This window comes from Toxotes jaculatrix, chromosome 17 (genome assembly GCF_017976425.1).
Source record: "Toxotes jaculatrix isolate fToxJac2 chromosome 17, fToxJac2.pri, whole genome shotgun sequence".
Taxonomy (NCBI): Eukaryota; Metazoa; Chordata; class Actinopteri; family Toxotidae; genus Toxotes; species Toxotes jaculatrix.
In genome coordinates this window covers 9991100-10013355 of record NC_054410.1, presented here as the reverse complement: position 1 = coordinate 10013355, position 22256 = coordinate 9991100, and the positions used below count along the sequence as shown (strand labels likewise).

General features: G+C 41.0%; 1 protein-coding gene across 1 annotated transcript; it reads right to left on the bottom strand.

Annotated features, from left to right (window-relative positions):
• Nucleotides 1–275: 275 nt before the first annotated feature.
• id3 (inhibitor of DNA binding 3) lies at nucleotides 276–2346 on the bottom strand. The gene is made up of 3 exons (XM_041061253.1): nucleotides 1910–2346; nucleotides 1431–1504; nucleotides 276–1016 (listed from the first exon to the last, which is right to left on the bottom strand). Exons 1-2 carry the CDS (start codon nucleotides 2207–2209, stop codon nucleotides 1451–1453), a joined length of 354 nt encoding a protein of 117 aa, XP_040917187.1. The 5' UTR covers nucleotides 2210–2346; the 3' UTR covers nucleotides 276–1016; nucleotides 1431–1450.
• Nucleotides 2347–22256: the final 19910 nt, after the last annotated feature.

Genomic DNA, 22256 nt, shown 5'->3' with positions numbered 1-22256 from the left:
TAACATCCTTTCTTCTACACTATTTAGGAAGTTCAAGTGCTTTTAACTGCTGGTAACTCATTCTCTGGAAAAATAGAAGCTCTCACAGGAAACTCCCTTCGTTTGATTTCCAACCACTCAACCTCAAGATTCGTCTAAATACATCCTGTTGTATCAGCATTTCATTGTCATCCAAAGCCAAAAAGTCATGTCAGCATCACCCATACCTTCTGAAGAACACAACTAGAGTCCATACTCATTCATTATTTCATATCAAATATACCATACCCGCCAAATAATTTCACTTTTTTTTATTTCATTACATAAGAACATACATACATACAAAGCAAACTTTATAATAAAGAGTTTATGAAACTCACATCACTTTGTCTGTAGAAATAACACAATCCCTACAAACATTTACAATTAACTCTAGTATAGAGTTCTGATTATACCAAATTGACTCACACCTTACATACCCACAGCAGATATGTACACATTCGTATGAAGTTGTAACAGTCTCCAGATCATTAGAAAACAGATTTTTTTTTTTTTTTTGGAGGGGGATAATGCAGGGAAAATTATGTGAGATAATGTAATATGTGATGTGTTCAGGTTGGGTGTGAGTTTATCCCCCCCAAAAAGTTTTGTTTGGAATGCAACACAAAAAGGGAAAATAAAAGAACAATGTACCAATATTTCTACTCCTATCTATAGGGAATCCCAGGTTTGAGGAGGAGAGCAGTACAAAGCCACTTGCTTTCAGTTTCCAATCCTGGCTTCTGCTTTGGTGTGTTGATTTGTCTGTCCAGGGGCCAAAGAATGAGTCTCTGTTTTCTTGCTCATTCACTACTGTTGATCCCCACTCATCTAGGAAACAGTCCACTTTTTTTCTGTCTTTTCTTTCTTTCTTTCTTTCTTTAAACCCTCCACCTCCCTCCTCCTTCTTCTCCTTCTCTCCCAAATACCTATCCCACCCTTTCTGCCCCTCTTGTCCTCTTGCCCGGAGTGAAGTGGAGACATGTGTTTCCCTGCACCTGCATGGAGAGAAAGGAAGAAAAGTGAAGTCAGATCTCTCCCTCTCACCCTCCCTCCCTCCCTGCAGAGGGAAGCAGACAGACTGGCGCCTAGCATGGAACTTTCATTAACCCCAGGCAGATAGCAATGAATCCGCTACACATTCACTGGCCTGACTAATTTGCAACCATGGTGAATGTGGAGGGTAAGGAGACCTTCCTCTCCCAGCATATCAATGCTTACACTATTCTCATTGGTATTCTATTTTATTCTAAGTGGTATTCTAAGTTTTATTTTTTTAATGTATTTCGATTTTAGACACTTGTAATTCTAAGCGAGTAGCCCGAAGATATGGTGTTTCTAAGCACATTCATCTTGTGACTTTATCAATATATGAAGATATTAAGATTGATAAGAAAAAGAAAAATATGTACCATAATCTGTCATCCTCGTCCTAGTGGCACAACCGGCCCTCTTCTTTGGAGAAATTGCGAGTAAGGTCCGCAGTCTGAATGGAGAGCAAAGAGGAGAGAAGCAGTCTTAGACCGTGGCAATGCTATTATTCTACTGGCATTTAATGAAGAATAACTGCCTATGCGGGGGTGTAACATGCTTTCCCGCAACATTGCATATCAGAGAACATCATCTGCTACTGCATCACAGCAGTCTACAATAACATGTGCCATGCATGCAAGCGCAGACGCGTGTGGTGTTTCTCTAGGCTGCAAGTGGAATAAACTTTACAAAATCCAGACAACTGGAGTTAAGATTTAAAATTAAAATATACTTTCCAGGTTAATGTAACAATGTGTTGTGCAAAGATCTACAGAAATACTACTGTTTGGTAACGTCAGACTCGTATGATGTTGAAGGACAAGCATCAGTCCACACTGCAGCACGTATCTCTCCTCACCTTTATTGACAAAACCATCTCCGGCGTCGCTGTGTCCTCCGCCTCCAGTGCGATCTGCAGGTCGAAGATGTAGTCAATAACATGCTGCAGGATCTCCACCTGACTGACCGACTTGTTTTGCGGGATGCTCGGCACCAGCTCCTTCAGCTTGGAGTAGCAGTCGTTCATGTCGCACAGGGCGCTCACCGGCTCCTCCAGACACGAGTGTTTATTCCGGCTGATGGTGAGACTCTGCTCCGAAATACAGCACACGGCCTTGTAGCAGCTCCTCACCGAGCGGACGGGACTGATAGCTTTCATGATGAAAACAGGCGTGAAACAATAGCAACAACAACAAGACTCGGCTTGGTGTTTGAATGTGAATTGGCGGTGCTTGTCTTCTCGTTGCGATTCTCCTACCACTGTCCTGCAAAGCTACAGTGCTGTACTGTGACAGCGATGTACAGTTAGGTTTATATATACTGTACGCTGCGCGCCTGCTGACGCCCCTTTCCTCGCATTATCCTCTGATTGGCCAGTGTAAAGAGCACGCCCATTCTCATTGGCTGATTCCACCTTGTGGGCTAGAAAGAATGAGGAAATTAGGATAGGATGTCTGAAGGGGACTGTCAATCAATTAGTTACCTCTTTCAGGTGGTTTTTATTTATTTTAAATAAATAGCAAAAGCCTTCAAAGCAGGGCACAATTCACGTTACGAAGAATCCACAGTAAAACGAGGAGTAACTTTAGTTTCCAATAAAGATAAATAAGGACAGAACGACTGTTTATCGATTTTTCCGCTGTTTCTAACCTACTTTTACTTTCAAAAGTATAAATCCAGAAAATGACAACAACCATCTCATGACCATCTCATTATAAAGGCGTTAGAAAATGTTATTGATTACTGTATGTCCCTCAGGAGGCGTAGCTGTGGCCAGTGTCAAGGCACTGAAAACCTTGTGTCAAACTAAATCTCTTCAACACAAAAATAGCCTATATATTATTCAGTCTTGTGGGTTTTTCACACACACATGCCACAAAACACACACATACCAAAATAAAATACGGAAAATATGATATTTGTATAATATAGGTAAAAGGTCAGTGGAAGGCCTAGTTATTTCTACGGAAACTTATTACCAAAAAAATGTTATTATAGTGATCAGTCAATGGACATGTTGAATGATCATTTATGTTTTGGTCACTTATATGCCTGGACTGATAGCTTCATTGTGCGTGCGTAACATAATTTAAAATGTCTCTAACTCGTATAGCACTACAGCTGTAAAGTCACTTTTTACTCAAATCTAACCTCCTTGGGGTGAGACTGTTTTCTGAAAATTATATTTCAGCATTTCTAAATGTTTCTCTCTTTTAGTTTACATCAAAGCACGTCCCGTTCTGCTCCTATTTGGGTCTTATTTTCCCCTTTTCTCACAATCCTGTTTTGTGGAGGAATGCAGGCCTGAGCCAGCTGTGTGTCCTATCCCGGCCCAGCTGTGTTGATCTAACGCGCCAGTCCCAGACATGCTGGCGCCAGCCTCCCGACGTCATCCATTCACCCCGACTCGCACTCCCCTCTTTGGCAGACGGCCCGCCCTCCCCCGTCCACCACCAGAGGGGAGAGAAGCAGAGGCGCTCAGAGATCCGATTGGCTGTCGCGCTCTGTCACTCACGCACATAGATCTACGCCCCCCACGCTTCCCTCCTCCCGTCTGCAGTTGTACTCAGAGAAATTAAGAGAGAAACATTTCCAAATACTCTGAAACTTGTGTAATGATAAATAAGCCAACATGGCCTGAAACGAAGTTCTTCATGAAACGTGACAGGAAAGAACTGTACAGTGCCACAGTCAGTGTGATCATTATTAAGGCCATGACAAATCCTAATCTCTGTATGGGCCTAGTTTTTTGTACAGTAGTTAGATAAAGTGGTTGCTCAACGGTCAGTGTGTTCCAGTCTGTGCATGTTCATGATCATTTTGCAACCACTTCCAGCGTGTCACCCACTCAGAACCGAGGCCTGGAACTATTTGAGTTAAATTGTATTGTAATTTTGGCGAGGCTGTCGGGAAATTCGACATTGTATTACTTCACAGACACCAAGAAGAGAGGGTAAAATACAGCGTAGTATTTCAAGATGATGGATATGTACAAACCCACTTTGCACTCTTCATTCTGGACACATTTGTGCGTAAATGCGCGAGGCTGGAGGGATCACCCCTCTCCCATTATGTAGAAGTTTAACAGATGTTGAGGTCCCTATCTTTCTCCTGGCAATCAACCCCCCCGCATTCCCCCCACAAGCGTTGATCCTGCATGACAAGCCACTAAGCGACCTCAGTTTAGAGCAAACCACAATATTGAACCGTGAGACAGGACTTCGGTCCAGAACTATTTCAGAGATATATTGTGTGAGTGGTGCAGAGTATCCAAACAAGACTTTGACCTCAAATATCTTTCTTAAATATGTCAAGGGAGGACAAATATTGTCCCAAATTTCCCAGGTCTGGTGGGAAAATAATTGTTTGTATTAGCTGAATGAACAAACTGCTGGGGCAGGGATTGGGTAAAATAGATGAGGCGCTTGGGATTACTCATCTCAACAGGAATAAAACAAACATTATCCAGTTTGATTTTGATGATCCGCAGAAAGCACTGCTTCTGAATTCGTAGTCATTTTTAGGAACTAAGAGCTATTTCTGGGATATCAAAAAATGCCTACCGAGTATTTTCCTCTTATACCCATGACAGCGCTCGTCTGCAGATTCCAGAGTTCTCGGTGCGTAAATCTGTGCTACACGCACGCGCACACACACACACACACACACACACACACACACACACACACACACACACACACTAGTGTGTCTGGGCAGGGATCAGGTGCTTGTCGGAAAGGCCCCGGACACAATCGGGTCTCTCTTTCAATGGATGGGAGAATTCCGAGCCTGGCGTCAGTGAGTCTGCCTCTCTCCCCGCCTTCCCTCTCCCTCTCCCCGCTCCTCCGTGCAGCTGGACGCAGACAATCAAGCCATCAACAATCGCCATGCATAATTAGCAGCGCCCCCTCCTCTCCTCTCCTCACTCCTTCTCTCTCTCTCAATTAAATTTCAATCCACTACATATTATTAACAACCAAATTCTACCAGTGAAGGAAAAAGAAACACTGTCACGTAATAATAAGCATAAACATCTGTTCCACTTCTAAGACTAAATGTGTGCGTTTCCACACCTGAAAGATCTAAATCTCTTCCCCCCACTCCTCCTTACCTATTGAAGCACCTTCTCACTCAACATAAACAAAGTGTTTCTTTTTTTTAATGTCTGGTAACAACAGCACAGAGTGCAGAGTAATGAGGGTCATCTTGGGAGATGAGGGGAGGGAGGGAGACAGAGAGACAGAGGGGGTAAACCACCATACTGTCATGTGGAACGACAGTGTTGTATACAGAAGGGTATCTTTTTCATCCAAGTGCAGGGCCATCTTTGAGGGATAATTAAGTGTCAAGAAACAGTGAAACTTAATTCTTTGTAACCCTAGTTGCGTGTGTCCTGCAGGATTCCTCCTCCTCTGCTCCCTGTTTTCACTCTGTACTTCATCAAAGACCCTTCAGTCTTCCCCATCAGCTTTGAACAGCCCACAGATCCCAAGCTTTTGTCCCTAGTGACCCAGGCAGTGACATGACATTTTATGCACATTGTTCATTTGTACTGGTCGCTTGTTATTTATGTTAGAGTCTCTTGTCCAAGCCTGTGCATAATTATTTATTCATTCAGTCATCTTGCTTGATTTTTTAAATTTAAAGGCACCTCCTTGATCAAGAAAGAACCCTACCCACACACTTCTTGATTAACTGAGTCAGTAAATCACTGTCTACATGAACATTGTGGCTGGTTGGCAGCATGATTAACTCTAAGTGACAGGATCAGGATTGTTCCTTCGCCTCTTCTGTGGCTGTTGATACTAAAATACCATGTTGAGGTTAATCCATTCACAAACATAGGTTCAATTGTATACAAACGCATCCGTATATGGAAATGACATTTTAGGATATGACAGCTCAGACCAAATCTGGTGATGTAAACACACAGTAAACACAAATAACTCCCTAACTTCTAATCATAGCCTTTTGTAGTTAATTTACCAATGCAAATCAATCTGGACATGGTTTTATGCTGTACCTGAAGTGTGATAGCAGGTAACCACACACATTTGCCTTTTCTCTGTTGGCCTGTTTGAGCAAAAATGGGAATTTCTTCTTTGCAGCAGCATAAAGGCCAATTTACTCATCCCAAGGAATAGTACAGAGTTGGTAATACTTGCAAAATGTCTTCTGTGGCTGTGGGGGAGATATGTCAAGTCTGAGGAAATAATGTTGATGATGCCATGGTGGAGTCAGCGGGGTTATCGTAGCTTGAGCCTGAGCTTAATTTCAGACAAAAAAAAATCTGTAACAAACTGAGGGTGTGGAGTTAGAAAGCAAAGGTGTTTGCCAGGCAGAAAACGGATGGTACATCAAAAACATGCTGCCACGTTGTACTATGGGAATTGTAAGATCTGGCAGTTTTGTAGCTTAACCCACACTAGGGAGTAAGAGCCAGGATGCCTCAGCCTCTGTTGCATCAGTTTTGATAATTATTTCCAAAAAAGCTTCTCCAGTCCTAAATGGACTCTGGGTAAGCACAGAAGGTGTAAACAGAGATTGCATATCTTTGTTTTGCCACCAAACAAGAATCACTTAAAATCTTCCAGTAGAATGAATGTAAAATGAATTGGCAGCAAAGTCGATGTTCAATGAACACACCTTGACGAAATATTGGCAGCAATGTATAGTCACAATTTTGTAATATGATATTTGGACACCTTAAACCACAACACTGTGCACAAGTCGCTAACATAAGGCTATAGTTTCACAATACTGTGGCAGCACATTGTGGGAACTGTGCTGTTGTCAGTATCATGTTGTCAGGTGGCCCTGCCCATGTCCTTGGGTGTGAATATTTCACTGCTCTTTCCATGCAGGAATAAATCGCGGCAATGCAACTGTATAGCAGGTGGGACACAAGCCACAGAAGGCCATAAAGCCCACGGCCACCACATAGGGCCAAAACAAGCTGACTATTATACTCAGTGTGACTGGGCAAGTGGAGAGGCTGCCAGCTGCTGGTCACACTATTGTTTTGTCGTTTTCACCGACCCTGACTGGAACAGTCCGTTTATTCTGCAGCTATTCCAATGAGAATAAACATCTGGCTTTGTGTAAGCATAGTTAAGGTCAGACTTGGTGATTGTGGATGGGGCCGGTTGGTGTAGGCGCGGGTTATCTGATTAGTCATAACCTCAAACAAAATGCATCAGTTCTTGGATTAGAATCATGTATGTTCATCTTTGACAAATTAATCATAATGGATTACATTCACAAATTACTTGTGCAAAAGAGATGCCCCTGCATCATACATCCTGCCAGATAGACTCTCAAGCAGGCAAACCTGGAATGACTTACAACCACTCTGAAGCTGACACTGAATTTGTTGCTGTAGTCTCCCATTGGATGACCATTAATGGAAACACTGCAGGCACTAATCTCTCTTCAAAAACAATTCCTCTCTCTTCAAAACTGCAAATAAACACCAGAATGAGAGTCTGCAGACAGCATGGAGACAAACTGTCTGTCTCTGCTCCACATCCAATCTTGGTCTCTGTTGGAGTGGAGCTGCATGCTTAATTTTGAACCAAAATCAAGACCTATGCAACAATTTGCAGATGACTACCAGATGATGACCATAATAACTCCAAATACTGTTGTGTCATACTTGTTTTGCAAGCTGGACATTTGTGGTAAATACATTTTAAACTCACTTGAACTAGAATGTAATTTAGGACTGCCTGGGCCTATACATTGTAAGACCCCACACAGAGTGTTGCTTGTACGATGTTTTAAAGATACAAAGCACATTTGGCTGCTAAACTGCCACTACATGCAACTCTGTGAGGAAAAAAGTGGAAATAAACCAATCCCAACATTTTGACCAGACAATACTGTATTAAATTGCAGTGAACAAGGTCGGGTAAAGTTTTTTGAAATGTTCGGCTGGCAAGCCTGAGCATGCTGCAGATTGGGGGAGCAAGATGGAAGGATAGAAATAGTAAATTTGTGCAGGGCGATTAGGAAGCAGAATCCAATGAAGAGAACAAGGTGAGAGAGGCAGAGAACATTAATGTGGAAAATGACTGTGGGAGAGACTTGAGGACGAGTGGCAGAAAGAAGAAAGCGACACTCATACGGTGCAAGAAAGAGGGATTGAGGGAAAGAAAGACGTAGACGCTACGGCTGTTGCTGCAGGGGATCAGCTGGTCAGGCTTCACACAGACACACAGATAGAGGCCATTAGGTCCCTGGTGGGTATCTCTGCACCTGTGTGTGTGTGTGTGTGTGTGTGTGTGTGTGTGTGTGTGTGTCATGCGTTTCTAGGTCAAGTGGGTCCCTGAAATCTAAGATGAGCCGCAGCAGTGACTTTCTCCTTCTGTCACTGACATTGTATTCTTTCAGAGTCTCCGTTTCTTCCAGCACACGTGCATGTACAAATTGATATATGTTAGCACTAATGCATGAATACACACACACACTTTCCACCCTTCCTCATCTTTCTTGCCTCTTCCTTGTACTGCTAATTAACTGAAACAGTGGGGATTGAGACGTGATACACAGCTGATTCTCCCCGCTCCCACACACCCAGACACACACTTACCCTCTCCTAATCTGGGTCAGTGGTGCCCCTCTTGGTCACCCCTGGCGGAGCTCTCCAGACGGAGGGGGCAGAGTGGGAGCAGAGAGGTCTGGGCTCTCAGTGACCTGATTAAAAGCTCTTACACACACTACTGAGCTCCGTAACCAATCAAACACAACACACACCCTGGCCTTGCTACTGGACTGTCTCTCATGCATTCTCCATTTAGTGTGATTTATATTCTCTTATAAGTGAGTTCTCTGTTCACCCCCCCCCCCCCCCGACCCATACACACTATCCTCTTCCTCTGAAGTGGCTATAATCAGGGTGTTGTGATGTGCACAGCATCATGAGATGGACATAAAGACTCAGGGAAAATGGACACTCTGCCAGCTGGTCAGCTCTGCATTTTCAGTCTGGCAACGCAGTTTTAATTGGGCTTTGTGTGTCAAACCATCATTAACACAACATGTCACTAAGATTGTAATGGTCCAGTGTGTTTGTCTTTTGCTGTGGGAGTTTTTAAAACTTATTGCTCTTATTGTTGTTCTCTCAATTAACCATTTTAAGCCACACTTAAGAGTTAAAGAGAACATCCTTCCACTCTGTGACCTATTGCAGAGCAGTTAGAGCATTAAGCAAAAATGCTTTAAAATCTGTTACGTATTGTTTCTGAGAATAAAAGCTAAAGTAACACAACCATGAGTCACCCCCAAACAGAGTAACACTACCAGGAAATGTCTATATCTGTTCAGCCATGTCTGGTCTGTGTGTATTGTATTATGGACATTTCCTGCTAACATTCTCTGGCTACTCTGTAATTTACTGAAAATATCTTTGCGCCACTAAGTTAAGAGTGGCCAAAGCGGAGGGTCAAAGCCACTCAAGATTTCTAAAAATGTTGCTTCCTCCAGTCCTCCAGAATGGCCAAAAGGGGAATCTGGCTTTTGGAAGCCAGTTCTCACAAACTGGAAGCTTTAAAAAGAGAGGAATTTCATTTTTATGGCAACATGGAAAAGAAAGATTAAAGACTCAGAAATTCAAACAAAATGGATGAGAAAAGATACATTAAAGGGGTGGTTCACTCAAATGATGAAAAACACATGGTCCCATTTAGCCTGTGGCATTTAGCCATGCAGATAGTTTTGGTTTTATTCGTCCAGTTGCCTCTCAGATGTCTACCTCCACCCCAATGAAAATCCAATGACATGAATGGAATTTAATTTGTGGTGCTCAGAGCATTGAAAATCTAGTTACAAAATAATTCAACAACAATGTGTTTTTCCAGAAACACTCCAGTGCTCTCGTTAGTCTGGATAATCCACAAAACTCCCTCTGGATAATTCTCTGAGGTATTCTTTTATCTTTTTTTTCTTGATTATCTACAGTAACCAGAACATTGTCTCTAGAGAGACACTGAATTTTCAAAACACATTTCCATTTGATTTAATTTTAAGTGGAATGGAGGCAAAAAGCTCAGGGAGGGTGTCCTGGTGGTTGAGTGATTTCTGGTTTAAGACTGTTATCAGAACAGAAATACTACTTTAAAAAAATGCAGCCCACTCATTCATTTCAATACACCAGCATTCTCAACTGACAAAAAGTTAAACCAGACTTTTACCACAAGATACCGTCTAGGTTAGTCACCTACAAGTGCACATTCCTGGTATTTTATAATGTCACAGAGTACAGTGTAATTTTACTGTTCGCCATATGAGTGTCACAATGGAAGTCAAAATAATTGGCAGTTGTAACAACAGCATCTTGTGGCATTATTACCCGATGTGCAGAGTTTTGGCCTGTGATAAGCCTTCACAATCGCGGCTGTATTACTCAAACTGGATAACTGTCTCATATTTCATATTCTCCCTGATACATGTGGCAACATACCCATGATAATGCAGCTGCTTGTGCTTTTTTTTATGCATTGTTATTTTCAGCTGAACTCACACTTAGATACCTACGTCGTTACTAGTTCAGTTCGAGGAAGGAAATTTTGTCATATGCCATCACCCACTCTCTTTCTTTATCGTCTACCTACATGTACTGTTATACTATGAAAACAAAAGCAACACCCTAAACAGTCTTTCTTTTTTTTTTTTTGTTAACCAAAGTTACCTGTATGACAGGACACCTTTGGGGTTATAAATGATAATATATCTATATATAGATATGTATGAATATACATTGCTTAACAAATGTATTAGACCACCTGTCATAAAGACGAGAAAACATAACTATTTTAGAAATCTTTCAAAAACTTGTTTAAAACTAAAAATGTTATTGTTATTTATTTGGAAATAGAAACAACTAAATCTTTTATCTTCTAAGTCCTTTTTCACACATAATAATCGAAAAAGAACCACAAAAAATGCATGACATTCAACCACTAAAGTAAATTTTTCTGTTCAGTTGATATCTTAATCAAGAAATAATAATGTACTTTACTATTTTTTTCAGTTTTTTTGTAAAACAGTAAATCTGAAAATTCATGGATAAAAATAATAATTATATTTTAGCATTAAAATATCATTTTGGTTAAAGAGCTTCTACATACTGATGTATTAACCATTACAGAAACATAAAAATAGTGAAGACAGAGATACAGACCACTGGTTCAGGCTGATGACCCCAACACAGTGAGCTTAGATAAAGACGAGCACTTCAAACAGCACTGATAAGCTTCACAGTGAGGGATGCAGGGCAGCTCCTTTGGCCAAAATAAGAGATAGGCCTGACAAAGCCCAGTTTATGAGAGGTGAGAATTAGTGTTAAACTGATAGAAATCATCATGTCTCTGCATTGTATTCACAAAAGGCGCAAGTGTAACTTTTTTCCCTCCATGTGGGTTTTATGTTGACAGTCAGCAGAAACTAAAGCTGCGGAGGCTTCTGTCAAATGGGGCTTCACCTTTATCTAATCAGTGTTAATACAGTCAACAGTGGCATTTTGTACCTGAATAAGCTTCAACCTAACGTGACAGACAAGCTATGACGATGTTGGCAGTCAATCAAATTTGTGTGTATGTGTTCACTCACAACACAACAGCCCTATAATGACTGTTTAACAAACCAAGTAGTGCTCACCTGTGTCAACGTGCTGAGTGACTGAGTTAATTATTGTCCTCCAGACGTCTGCAAGGCCTCAGAGAGACAGAGAGATTACGGAGGACAAACTGAAGATTAGATAAACAGAGAAGCTACTTTTCTTCTCAGCTGCAAGACCAATAACCACAAGATTTCAGTTCCATTCTGTTGTTTCAATATCACAGATAAGCAAAAGCACCATTGCTGTTATTCACGCCTGTTTAAGATAATGCTCATAAATTACATTTCTCTGTTCATGCCAGATGTGTGCCCCCCTTGTTAGGGAGGCAGATGATTCCACCCTGCCTGACCAACAACAACACTCCAATGTTAGGCTAACCTCCTGGTGACTTTACCGCAGCATCTGGTAAATGTTAGACTTCACCTAAACCCACCGTTTATGCTGTAATATGAGCAGCGCTCTTACAGATGTGACTTCAGTAGGCAAAGCTTGGTGTGTGTGTGGTGCGTGTGTGTGTGTGTGTGTGTGTGTGTGTGTAGTCATGTATGTATTCTTGCATCTGTGTGCTCTCTGGGCTCAGGGTTTTAAAAAGACAATTGCTTAGTTCAGGATGGGAACCAAAGAAGCCGGTGCAGACACAGCAGGGGAGCCCTTTTCACAGCACGCACAATAACCACCCAGCCCCAAAGAACACAGTGCCTGGTTTGCCTTGTGAACGCACAGCAGTGACAGTGTGTAGCGCACGTGGTCGAGACGGGTCTGTGTGTGCTTTTGTTAGCAGCAACTGATAAGTGAAAAAAAAAAAAAAGCAAAGCAAAAACAGACAAGACCTGTAAGACAATAATACCATACTCCCTGCACAGCTGGCATATTTTCTGCGAAGCTATTTCCTGTAAAAATTCTGACACGGGAATAATGATGGCTTTGATTGGGCCCCAGTTAACGGGAGGCACTTCCTGTTTCTTTGTATTGGTTTCATTGTGAGGCGATGGGGTGGGAGGGGGGAGGAGCGGGCGAGGCAGGGTTTGAGGGAAACAGCTGCTGGAGATGACACAGTCAAGAACATCCCTGTGACCCCCCCCACCCCTGCACAAACATGCACACGCACAAACACACCCACACCCATACCCACATATAAACACACATTCACACACTGCCACCCCTTGCTTTGGTAAGTTTGGTTGCAACTCTTGATCCAGTTGAATCTCCTTTCAACTGCCTGTATGAGTTGAGCCAGTTAAGGCATCGCTCTCACAAAGTCAGGACGTGACCCATGAAACACTTACTCTCAATTCTCAGCAGAAATGTTACTCAGATATCAGCTTTCAGGCATGTTAAAGTTCAAAAACAAGACACTTAAATCAGTCACTGTGGCCTCTCATCTCTGCTCTCTAGTTGTAGCCGACGAGAATGTGTAGCTTAGTGTGACTCTGTTCAGACAACAGAGGGATAATACCTACTGCACCCAATTACAAGAAACTAAGGTCAAACCAAATTCCCAAATAAGTGTGAGCATTTCTTTTAACCTGATGGGAAGACAAGATGGATGGCGTTTATTTCAACAGCACCATTCAGAGTCTGGGTTAAACTGTTGATTACTACACTATTTCCTGTGATTGTCTTAACATTCAAGCAGATGGCTTATATGTCACAGGTTTCCCATCACAGCAGCATATGAAAAAGTCCAGAAAACTTTTGTCGACACAATATAACCCAGGCTTGAATTAATCATTGCCACAACAAAACCGTGGACAACTGAGAAGCAAATGAAAAGAACAAGATTTCAACAGCAGTGAGTTTTTTTGTTTGCTTTTTTTATCTTATATAAAATAAACTGTTAAACCAAAAATAGCTCGACTTTTGAAACTGGAGTGGTATTTTTTTTTTAGTTTAAAAAAAGCTGACATGAAATGTTGTTAAAAGGTTAGGCTTTGTGATGTCTGTGTTGTTTACATATCTCTAAGGGAAGTCTCACTTGTTATCTGTAAAGGAAAGTCTGTGGTTCTCGAGTTAATTGCTGCAAAAGCAGATGTTAGTTGCATTTATACTTCTTTCAGAAAACCTGACAAACCTGACATACACTTGCGTATTCTTTGGAACAATTATGATTTTGACAAAGTGCAAGACTCTCTCCATTCACATGCAGGTATTCGAATGCACACACATAAACACGCCATTGGGCTTTTATGCACACACACACCCACATTTTCTATCTATGTGAGGTTTTCCATTAGTGTTTTTGCAGAGATCACAGGTTGTTCTATTTCCTGCCACACAGTGTTTTGCCACAGAAGCTAACCAGTGTTCATGCTTTCTCTGCTCTGCATTGAAGATGATCACTGGAAAATCATCAGCACGACACACACACAAGTACCACAATCACAGATGTATAAACACAAACACAGTTGCTGTTCAGCTCTATTTTTCACTGACATTACCATGGGAAAGGATGAAGATATAATGTTTAGTCCCTTCAGAAAAAAAATAAAAATAAAAATCAAGTTTTATAACCAGCCTATTCAACCTGATATTTCTGTGTTTTGTTGGTTCTTTCGGCTTTTGTGGCCTCATGTGATGGCTTACTTTTGCCTAATTTTAAGACCACATCTGGTGTTTATGAGGATTCTATTATGTTTAAAAGAATAGTTTAGTTTGATAATTTTGGAAATATGCATATTTGAATTAGAATTAGATGAGAAGCTCCATAACACTCTTGTTTGTGCATTGTGCGCGGCTAGAACCCAAATGTAAGGAGGAGTAAGCAGATGTAAGCAGGAGAAAATAGCTAACCTGGCTCTGTCTGAAATCCAAAAATACAACTACTTTGTTGAGAACAGGACAACATGGATTACCGATGTCTCAATCTTCAGACTATACTTTGCGTAATACACATTAGAAACACTTTGACTCCCATTGTTTATGTATGTAAGTATGGACTTATGTAAGGGTTTTGCTCTGTAAGAGGCAATAAAAAAGCCTGTGGCTCCATTTATTTATTTACATTTGTGTTAACTGGTCCATGGTTTATTTTATTTGTATGATCTTGTTTTAATGAGCTCAGTTCGCTGTTCAGTGAATATTTGTAAGATTTGTCTCATGTGGCACTGTGGTCTCCATGTGTTGGAGAAGTTAATAAAAAATGGAATGGGAAAAATACCCCTACCAACACCTCTAATATTTAGCACACAGACATGGCAGTTGCATCAACTATCTCATCTAACCCTTGGCAACAATTAGCACATTTAACAAATAGTTTAACTATTTCTTTAAATACCTAAAAACAAAGACAGATTTGCTCCTTACTCTGTTTATATTAATCACACAGGTGCTAAGATGAATTTATGTGTGTCCCAGTGTAACCTCATTATAACGTATCAATGGCACCATCATTATAACTATCTGCAGGAATATGTTGTACAGTGCCACATACAGTATTTGTCTTTAGTTGCTGCTGAGACAAGTCTCTTCTCCTTCAAAAACATGCCTCTGCAGCAAGACCTCTCTCTCTTTCGTAGTTTCAAAACAAATGTGGAAGTTGTTGTCTTCACATAAGGCCTTATGGGCTGGGTCAGGGGTCATCTAGCCTGTAAAGATACTATCTCTTTCCGTGACCATCCATCCATCACTGTGGACACAACGCCACCTTCCTCACCTCTCGTCCCATACCGCCTCTCTTCTCCTCCTCCTCAGTCATCCATTTAGGTACTGCGTTGGCTCACTCCTGCTCTCCCTTCGACCCCCTTGCTGGTGCTTCCTTCAAAGGACACATTGATCACCGACAGACACAGACAGACATATTAAGGGAGTTGTACTGGTTTCTCTGTGTGAGTGTGTCTGTGCAGCAGCAGGGGTCACACCATGAAATTAGGCTGCATGCCAGGGCTAATTGAACTCAAGGGTTACTAGCACACATCATTCACCATGCACGTTACTTAGCATATCTTAATGTACTGATAAGATTGTGAGTGTGTGTGTTTGTTACAGGTAATTTGAAGTGAAAATAACAAACCAAACAACAACAAGGTAGCCCCTGTTAGATAAAAGGAGGGAAGATGAGAGTTAAGTGGTTTAAAGTGTTATTGCTTTATGTTACAGGAAAAGGCTGCAGCTTTCACAGTTTGCTGCTGTAAAAACCACTGAAACATGCTGATTTGATTTAAATAGACAAAAGCGTGACCGCCTGGCTGTCACTAAACAAACTCTGCTTTATATAGACAAACATAAACATAAAGTGTAATATATATGTATATTATATGTAGTATATACACAGACAAATATGTAAAATAGGTCAGAGCAAATATTATTAAGTCCTTGTCAGAGACATAGGAATGATCATAGAAGCTAGAAAACCCAAAGGGAAAATTTCATACAAATCTCAAGACTGCTCTTGGGCAACTTGACCCCGATGACCACAAATCTTCTGTAACTCAATTTCATATACTTATCACTCTCAAAATAGAGTGTCCACATTATCTTCACAGCCACATGAAGAAAGGCCAGCGACCAGACCGAGTCCACTAACTCACAAATGTCTATCTATTTGAAGGTCACGTTGGGTAGCAATTGGGCATTTTGAAATAGCTAGCTAAATCCACTTTGCTGTAATTAGAGCACTTAGCAGCACACCAATGTGTAATGCATTACCCCGGTCACTTCTAGGCAATTAAGACTTGTTTCATTTCACCTGCTGTGACTCAAAATCTCCTGAATATTATTAGGAAGCAGCTATTCTGGATTTCCTGTGAGAATTGGAGAACAGAGAATGAGGACACATTAGCAGTTCATACAGTTCTTGTCAAGAACAAACACACTAGTTAGAACAAGAGGGTGCAACGTTTGCTGAACAGCAGCCACAACGGCTACAAGTGACAATTACAGCATATTGGTAAATGCTCAAACACAGTTTAACATTAGCCCAAGTGAAGTAAGAGTCACAAAGTCAGCAAATTGACTTGGTGATGTCAGTCATGCAGCTAGATTGAGAATTATAACTGTTCATTTCAGAATAAGTAAATCTGTAGCAGCAAAACCCCAGAGTGTAGTGAAATTAAACAAGAGTGGGTTTCATTGCTTTTAATTTGTAAAATTTCATTATTTCCTGTTTCAAAAGTAAGAGCATCACTTTAACACACATAAAACCATTTGTATCCTAAAACATTAGCAGTAAAAAAACAACAGCCTTCAGGTTAAAATATGCCATAGTTTAGTTTTTAATCTCTAACCTCTAAACATATTGGGAACTGATCCGCTTAGTTGTTGCTTTGATGTAGAATCTTATTTTCCAACTTGGCTTCTTATCAAATTTGAGCGACATGCTAATGGAGGGGCAGTGAGTGTGTATGTGTGTGTGTCTGTCTCCTCAGCATGTTACTTCAGATCAAACTGCCCCTACCAGCAGACAGATGTTATCTGCCTTCTTTGCCAATCTGGAGCAAAGGCTCAAGAGTTGCAACAGTACTGATGATGACTTTAATAAATGTGTGTGTGAGGGTGAGGATGTATGTATGCAGGATGTGCTTGATGCCCTCGTGCTCCCCTTTCCTCTGTTGCAGCTCTCTGTGGCTTGACCTTTGACCTAATCATCTGACCTTTCCAGCGCTGACCACTCCTTGGTCATCCAGCTGTGAAATAGACTGTGTGTGTGAGCGAACACATCTGTGTTCTCGTGTGCAGGAGCACAGATGTGCACTTTGAATGAAAAAGCTAAACACATTTGTTTGTTTCCTCTAAGCGTGGGTTCCTAGGTGGTTTCCTCTCATCGTTGGCCTTTTTGCTCACACTTCAAATCTGCACAGAAAAATCTTTTTCACTATCACAGCTCTTCCATTGTGTTTTTCCCAGATTCCTTGCCCCCTCTGCAGAGGACAAGAGGAACTGCATCCTAGTACAGACTGACACACTTCCCAGTTGTCTAACTGGGACTCAAGAATGGAAGGAGGAGACTGGGCAGGCAAACCACAACTGACTTAAACGTGTAAACCAGCTGCATTTAAACCACAATAGAATTATTCAAATTTCATATGCTCAGGTAATATTTTTAGAGAATAGCCAACTTTGTGAAGCGCTGTGCAGGTAGTTTTCTGTTTTACATACACTTCATCTCCTTTCACATGAGAGATAAATAGTGACATCTGGCAGGATCTTATTAACAGTGCTCTTAAATATACACAGGAACAATTTATTAGATGAAGTGGAATGTTTAATATTATTGTCAAACCTTTACCGGGGAGAAGAAACAGAGCACACTGATTTCCGTCACAATCACACATGGCTAGTGCAGAAACGAATTTCTCCTTAACAGACTGGTTCTCATGTTTAAAGGGCAGCTCCAGCAAGTCTGAAGCTTGTAGGTACAACAGTGTAAGCCCACGTATGCAGAGCTACAATGTGAATGCCTTAAGATCGAGTTCGTCTATTTCTCCCCACATCTTTCAACTCGCCGGGTCCCCAGAACAGCACACAGGGCCCCCTTTTCGTCTCCTCCCATCCCTCTCTCTTTCTTCCTCCATCTCTCTCTTTTTCTCTCTCTTTCTCTCTCTCCCCCCTGCTAGGATCCCCACAGCTGCGCGGACCAGGTGCGTTCCGCCCCGACACACACACACACACACACACACACACACACACACACACACACACACACACACACACACACACACACACACACACACACACACACACACACACACGCCCTTACACCCGCCAACGGACGCAGCAGGAAATGCCTAATACCAGTTTTAGAATGATGCCACTATGCCAGCTTGACAGGGAGGCTGCAGGATCTGTCACGAGAGAAGGCAAAAGAGATACCGAGAGAGAAAGTGAGACAGAGAGTAGTATCTTGCAGAAAAAAAAGTAGAAACTGAAAGAATAAAGCAGTTACTTTATTTCTGAATCTTATTTTCGAGTTTTAAGTCTAGACAGATGACAAAACTTAAAATTTGTCATCTCATAAAGAGTCTCTACAGATGTCCTGTGTCACTTCTCTTGGTGGTCCACTTCCAGCACTGGATACCAACACGCACAATCTGTACTGGCACGACCAAAATATATCCAGCTAAACCTCTCTCCAGGGATCCTCAAGTAAAAGGGACCTCTGTACATGTGTGTGTGTGCGTGTGTGTGTGAGATGGTGCAGGCATGTGTGACTTTATGTGTGGGTGGATGCACATGTGTTTTTATAAAAAAGTACCAGTTATTTTGGTCTGTGGCTCACCACAGCTCACACTCTCCCCTGTCTTGTACTCATCTCACAGGGCCCCAAGAGAAGCAGGGGGAAGGAGTGTGACAGAGGGTGAAGCGGGTGAGCAAGACAAAGACAGATAAGTAAAAGTAGAAGAGATGAAGAGGAGGCTGAAGGGGGAGAAAATGTATTTGTCATCAAAGATTATTGCAATATATGAAATTTCAGAGAATATGTGATAAATCACTGGTAGACATTCATCTCGTCCATTTGTGTTGCTTTAGTTTATTTCTTCTCAAATGTACTTTCTCTGAAAATGAAAATATTGTTATGACAACTGAATCTTGTTTATCAGCAATAATACAGTGAAATTGTATTATATGAAAATCACCTCTGTAATAAAATAAAGAATATTTTTTTTATCTAGTTCTTCAAATAAGGTTTATTTTCAATATCAATTAATTCTAGTGATTATTTTCTTGATTAATTGGTTAATCATTTTGTCAATAATATATCTGAAAAAGTCCATTCTGATGTCTTTGAATTTCTTATTAATGTACATAGTACAAAAAAAGCATAAAATTCTCACAACTGAGAGGCTGGTACTAAGTAAAGTTTGACACACTTTCTTAAAAAATTTCAAATGGTTATTTTGGTAACCAAAATCAATTCATTTTCTGATTGACTAATTTATCCAGTTCTGTTTTTGATATCACCCAAATTACAGCCCCGACAGCACTGGATAGAGCTATGAGGTTTAGAGTTTAGAATAAAATCATTTATTTACAGTATTTACTCATACCAAATACATACATTTATTTCTAACTTTAAAGCTCTTTTGGAACTGGGCTACTTTGACCAAGCAAGGCTAAAGATTTACCAACAAGATGTGTGATTTTAATAATAATTATAATTATTAAAAAAAAAAATCAATTTCACTCCAAATGTAAAGAGCAACCCTGTTCTATAATTTGCCAAAACTCCTATTTCCTTCAATAATAGCAATCTAGTGTGAACTGGCACCACTGTAATGTAAGTTGTGGTGCTGAACATGTGCTGTTCCCCCATCATTATGGAGTCTGAAGGAGATCTATTGTATTGTATCCTGCCTCAGTACCCAGAACCAGCAGCATATGAAGAGTAACACAAAGGAGGAGCCTCCAGTCATCCCAGTATCCAAATCCAATTCAATATCTTGCTTGGCAACATTTGATTTGTTGACATGTTGGCTTTGGTCTACATAGCCAACGCCCTAATAGTCTAGTAGATACAATCTCCTACTCTAAGTAAAAATCTCCTTTTCAATTTCCTTTGTTCTCACAAAAGACTAGAAAGCATTAAGACCAGAACATCCAGGTTTCAGAGTAGCACAAATCCTGAACCTGTCTGCCTCTTTAACACTCTAAACTTAGCACTGGAGGCCGCTTGGCAGGTTTAAATAATTGTGCAATAAGGCAGATGTTTTGAATGCACTTGAGGCGCTTTATCTAGTGGGTCGTTCGTTGTTGCCGTTTAATTCCCCTACAGGTGCTAATGTTTTATCTGTTGTATTCTTATGTATTGAATTTTATTTTATTTTAGGCTTTCATGATTACCAGCCGTGACAGCATGGCTTGTATTATTTTTACCTTGTGAGTCTGTGTGTGTGTGTCATCATGGCAAAATGTGATCCTGGAAACACCTACTGTAGTAGAAACTACCACAGAGTGTTTTGAGTAATTTGGCAGGTGTTTTTATGTCTGTCTCTCTGTGACTGTGGACAAATTTTGTCACCATGATAGAGTCACAACTGTTGGAAGTAGGGAAGGGGCCACTGGCCCCCCCACTCTATGGCCGTGGCCCACATTCGTTTTAAGTTGCAAATCACTGCACCCCAGTTTCATTCATCCCCTACTCCTGTAAAACATTAGGTAAAACCAGACCATCAAGAGACCATCTTGCAAAGGGATCACAGATTATTATCATTATCATTATCATTATTATTACAGGCATATTGAATAAAACAAGCGCAGTTCCCCTGTTTCACCAAACTCCCTTCTCTCATACTCACAGATTTGGGCTGGTGTAATCCCAAGATGGTCCCTAGTTATTTTATAGGATGGATTTAACCCATCTGCAGATCCTGATAATAATGAGGATCTTGTGGAAGAAAATGCTGTATCTGCGTTACACACAGAGACAAACTTACTACTTTTTCAGACTACATTTTCATTTCATTTTTTTGTCATAAGAGCTAGACAGACGTGTAAAATTGTTTGGCCTTGGTGGAGATATGCCTTCTAAGTGCCATTCTAGTTTTAATATGTAACTTCTCAATTTCTTTCATTGAAAATGTTTAGTTTATAGTGTCTGAAACAGAAGCAAAAGTTCTGAAGCTGAAAGCTTGGTGCATGATAACGAGTAGAGGGTGAGCTTAGAATTTAGTGTACCTGACTGAGGCCTGAGTGTACCTGAGCAGATGTAAAGGTGCAACCACCAGGCAGTTATAACAGCAATGTGGCTGATGAAAAAGCCCTTTGCCTTTAATTGTGATGGAAACTTAAAAAGACCACCACACACATACACATAAATGCATGTACACACACACACACACACACACACACACACACACACACACACACACACACACACACACACACACACACACACACACACACACACAGACTCACACACGCACATATACAACTGCACACCCTGCTGACACCTCAGTGTGGCCACATTCTCACCTCAAACCTTTCCATTCACTGACTGCCAGGCCAGTGTTTCCACCAGCGGATGTTTTTTGAGGCCAGTGTTTCTTTGAAAAGATGCAGAGGGCCTCAGCCTGGCAGGAGAAACCTACTTAAGCTATTTTACTCTGCGTCTTCTGTAGGATACTGTAAGTTGTACTTTTTAGGAGCTTTCAAGCTTCATCACTGAACTCTTTTTGTTCTAAGCTGGTTTTATTTTGATTGTAGATGATTGATCTGTCTGCTAGGTTTAAAAGTTTATTCTGTTTGGCATCTTCATAAAGGCTTAATAAAGAGCACGATCACTGACATAACATGGCCCAAACTTTAATATTACTGTACATATTTATTAAAATGAGTACATCAGCATTAAGCCAGTAAAAGGTCTGGAGAATGTACTTTTTGAAGCTGGAACAAAACAGGTTCCTCTTTCCTTATGTAGCAGTAACACACAAAATCTATACACACACATATACACACACAAACACTCCAACAGGAAGAGTGTGGGTGTTTGGGAGCAGCTGCATGGAGAAGCATCAGACCCAGCTTCCTCCTGGTGCAGCCAGCACCATCTCTCCTCCCTTCTCTTTTTCTCTCCCTTTATCTACTCATTTCCTTCACATCTATTTCTTCTCTTCCTTTTATTTCTTTATTTCTCTCTCTATGTAGACAGAAAGAT

Coding starts and splice junctions, on each gene's coding strand:
- id3 (XM_041061253.1), bottom strand. CDS start 2,209: ATGAAAGCTATCAGTCCCGTCCGCTCGGTGAGGAGCTGCTACAAGGCC. Junction 1,505..1,909: donor AGATGGTTTTGTCAATAAAG/GTGAGGAGAGAT, acceptor CTCTCCATTCAG/ACTGCGGACCTTACTCGCAA.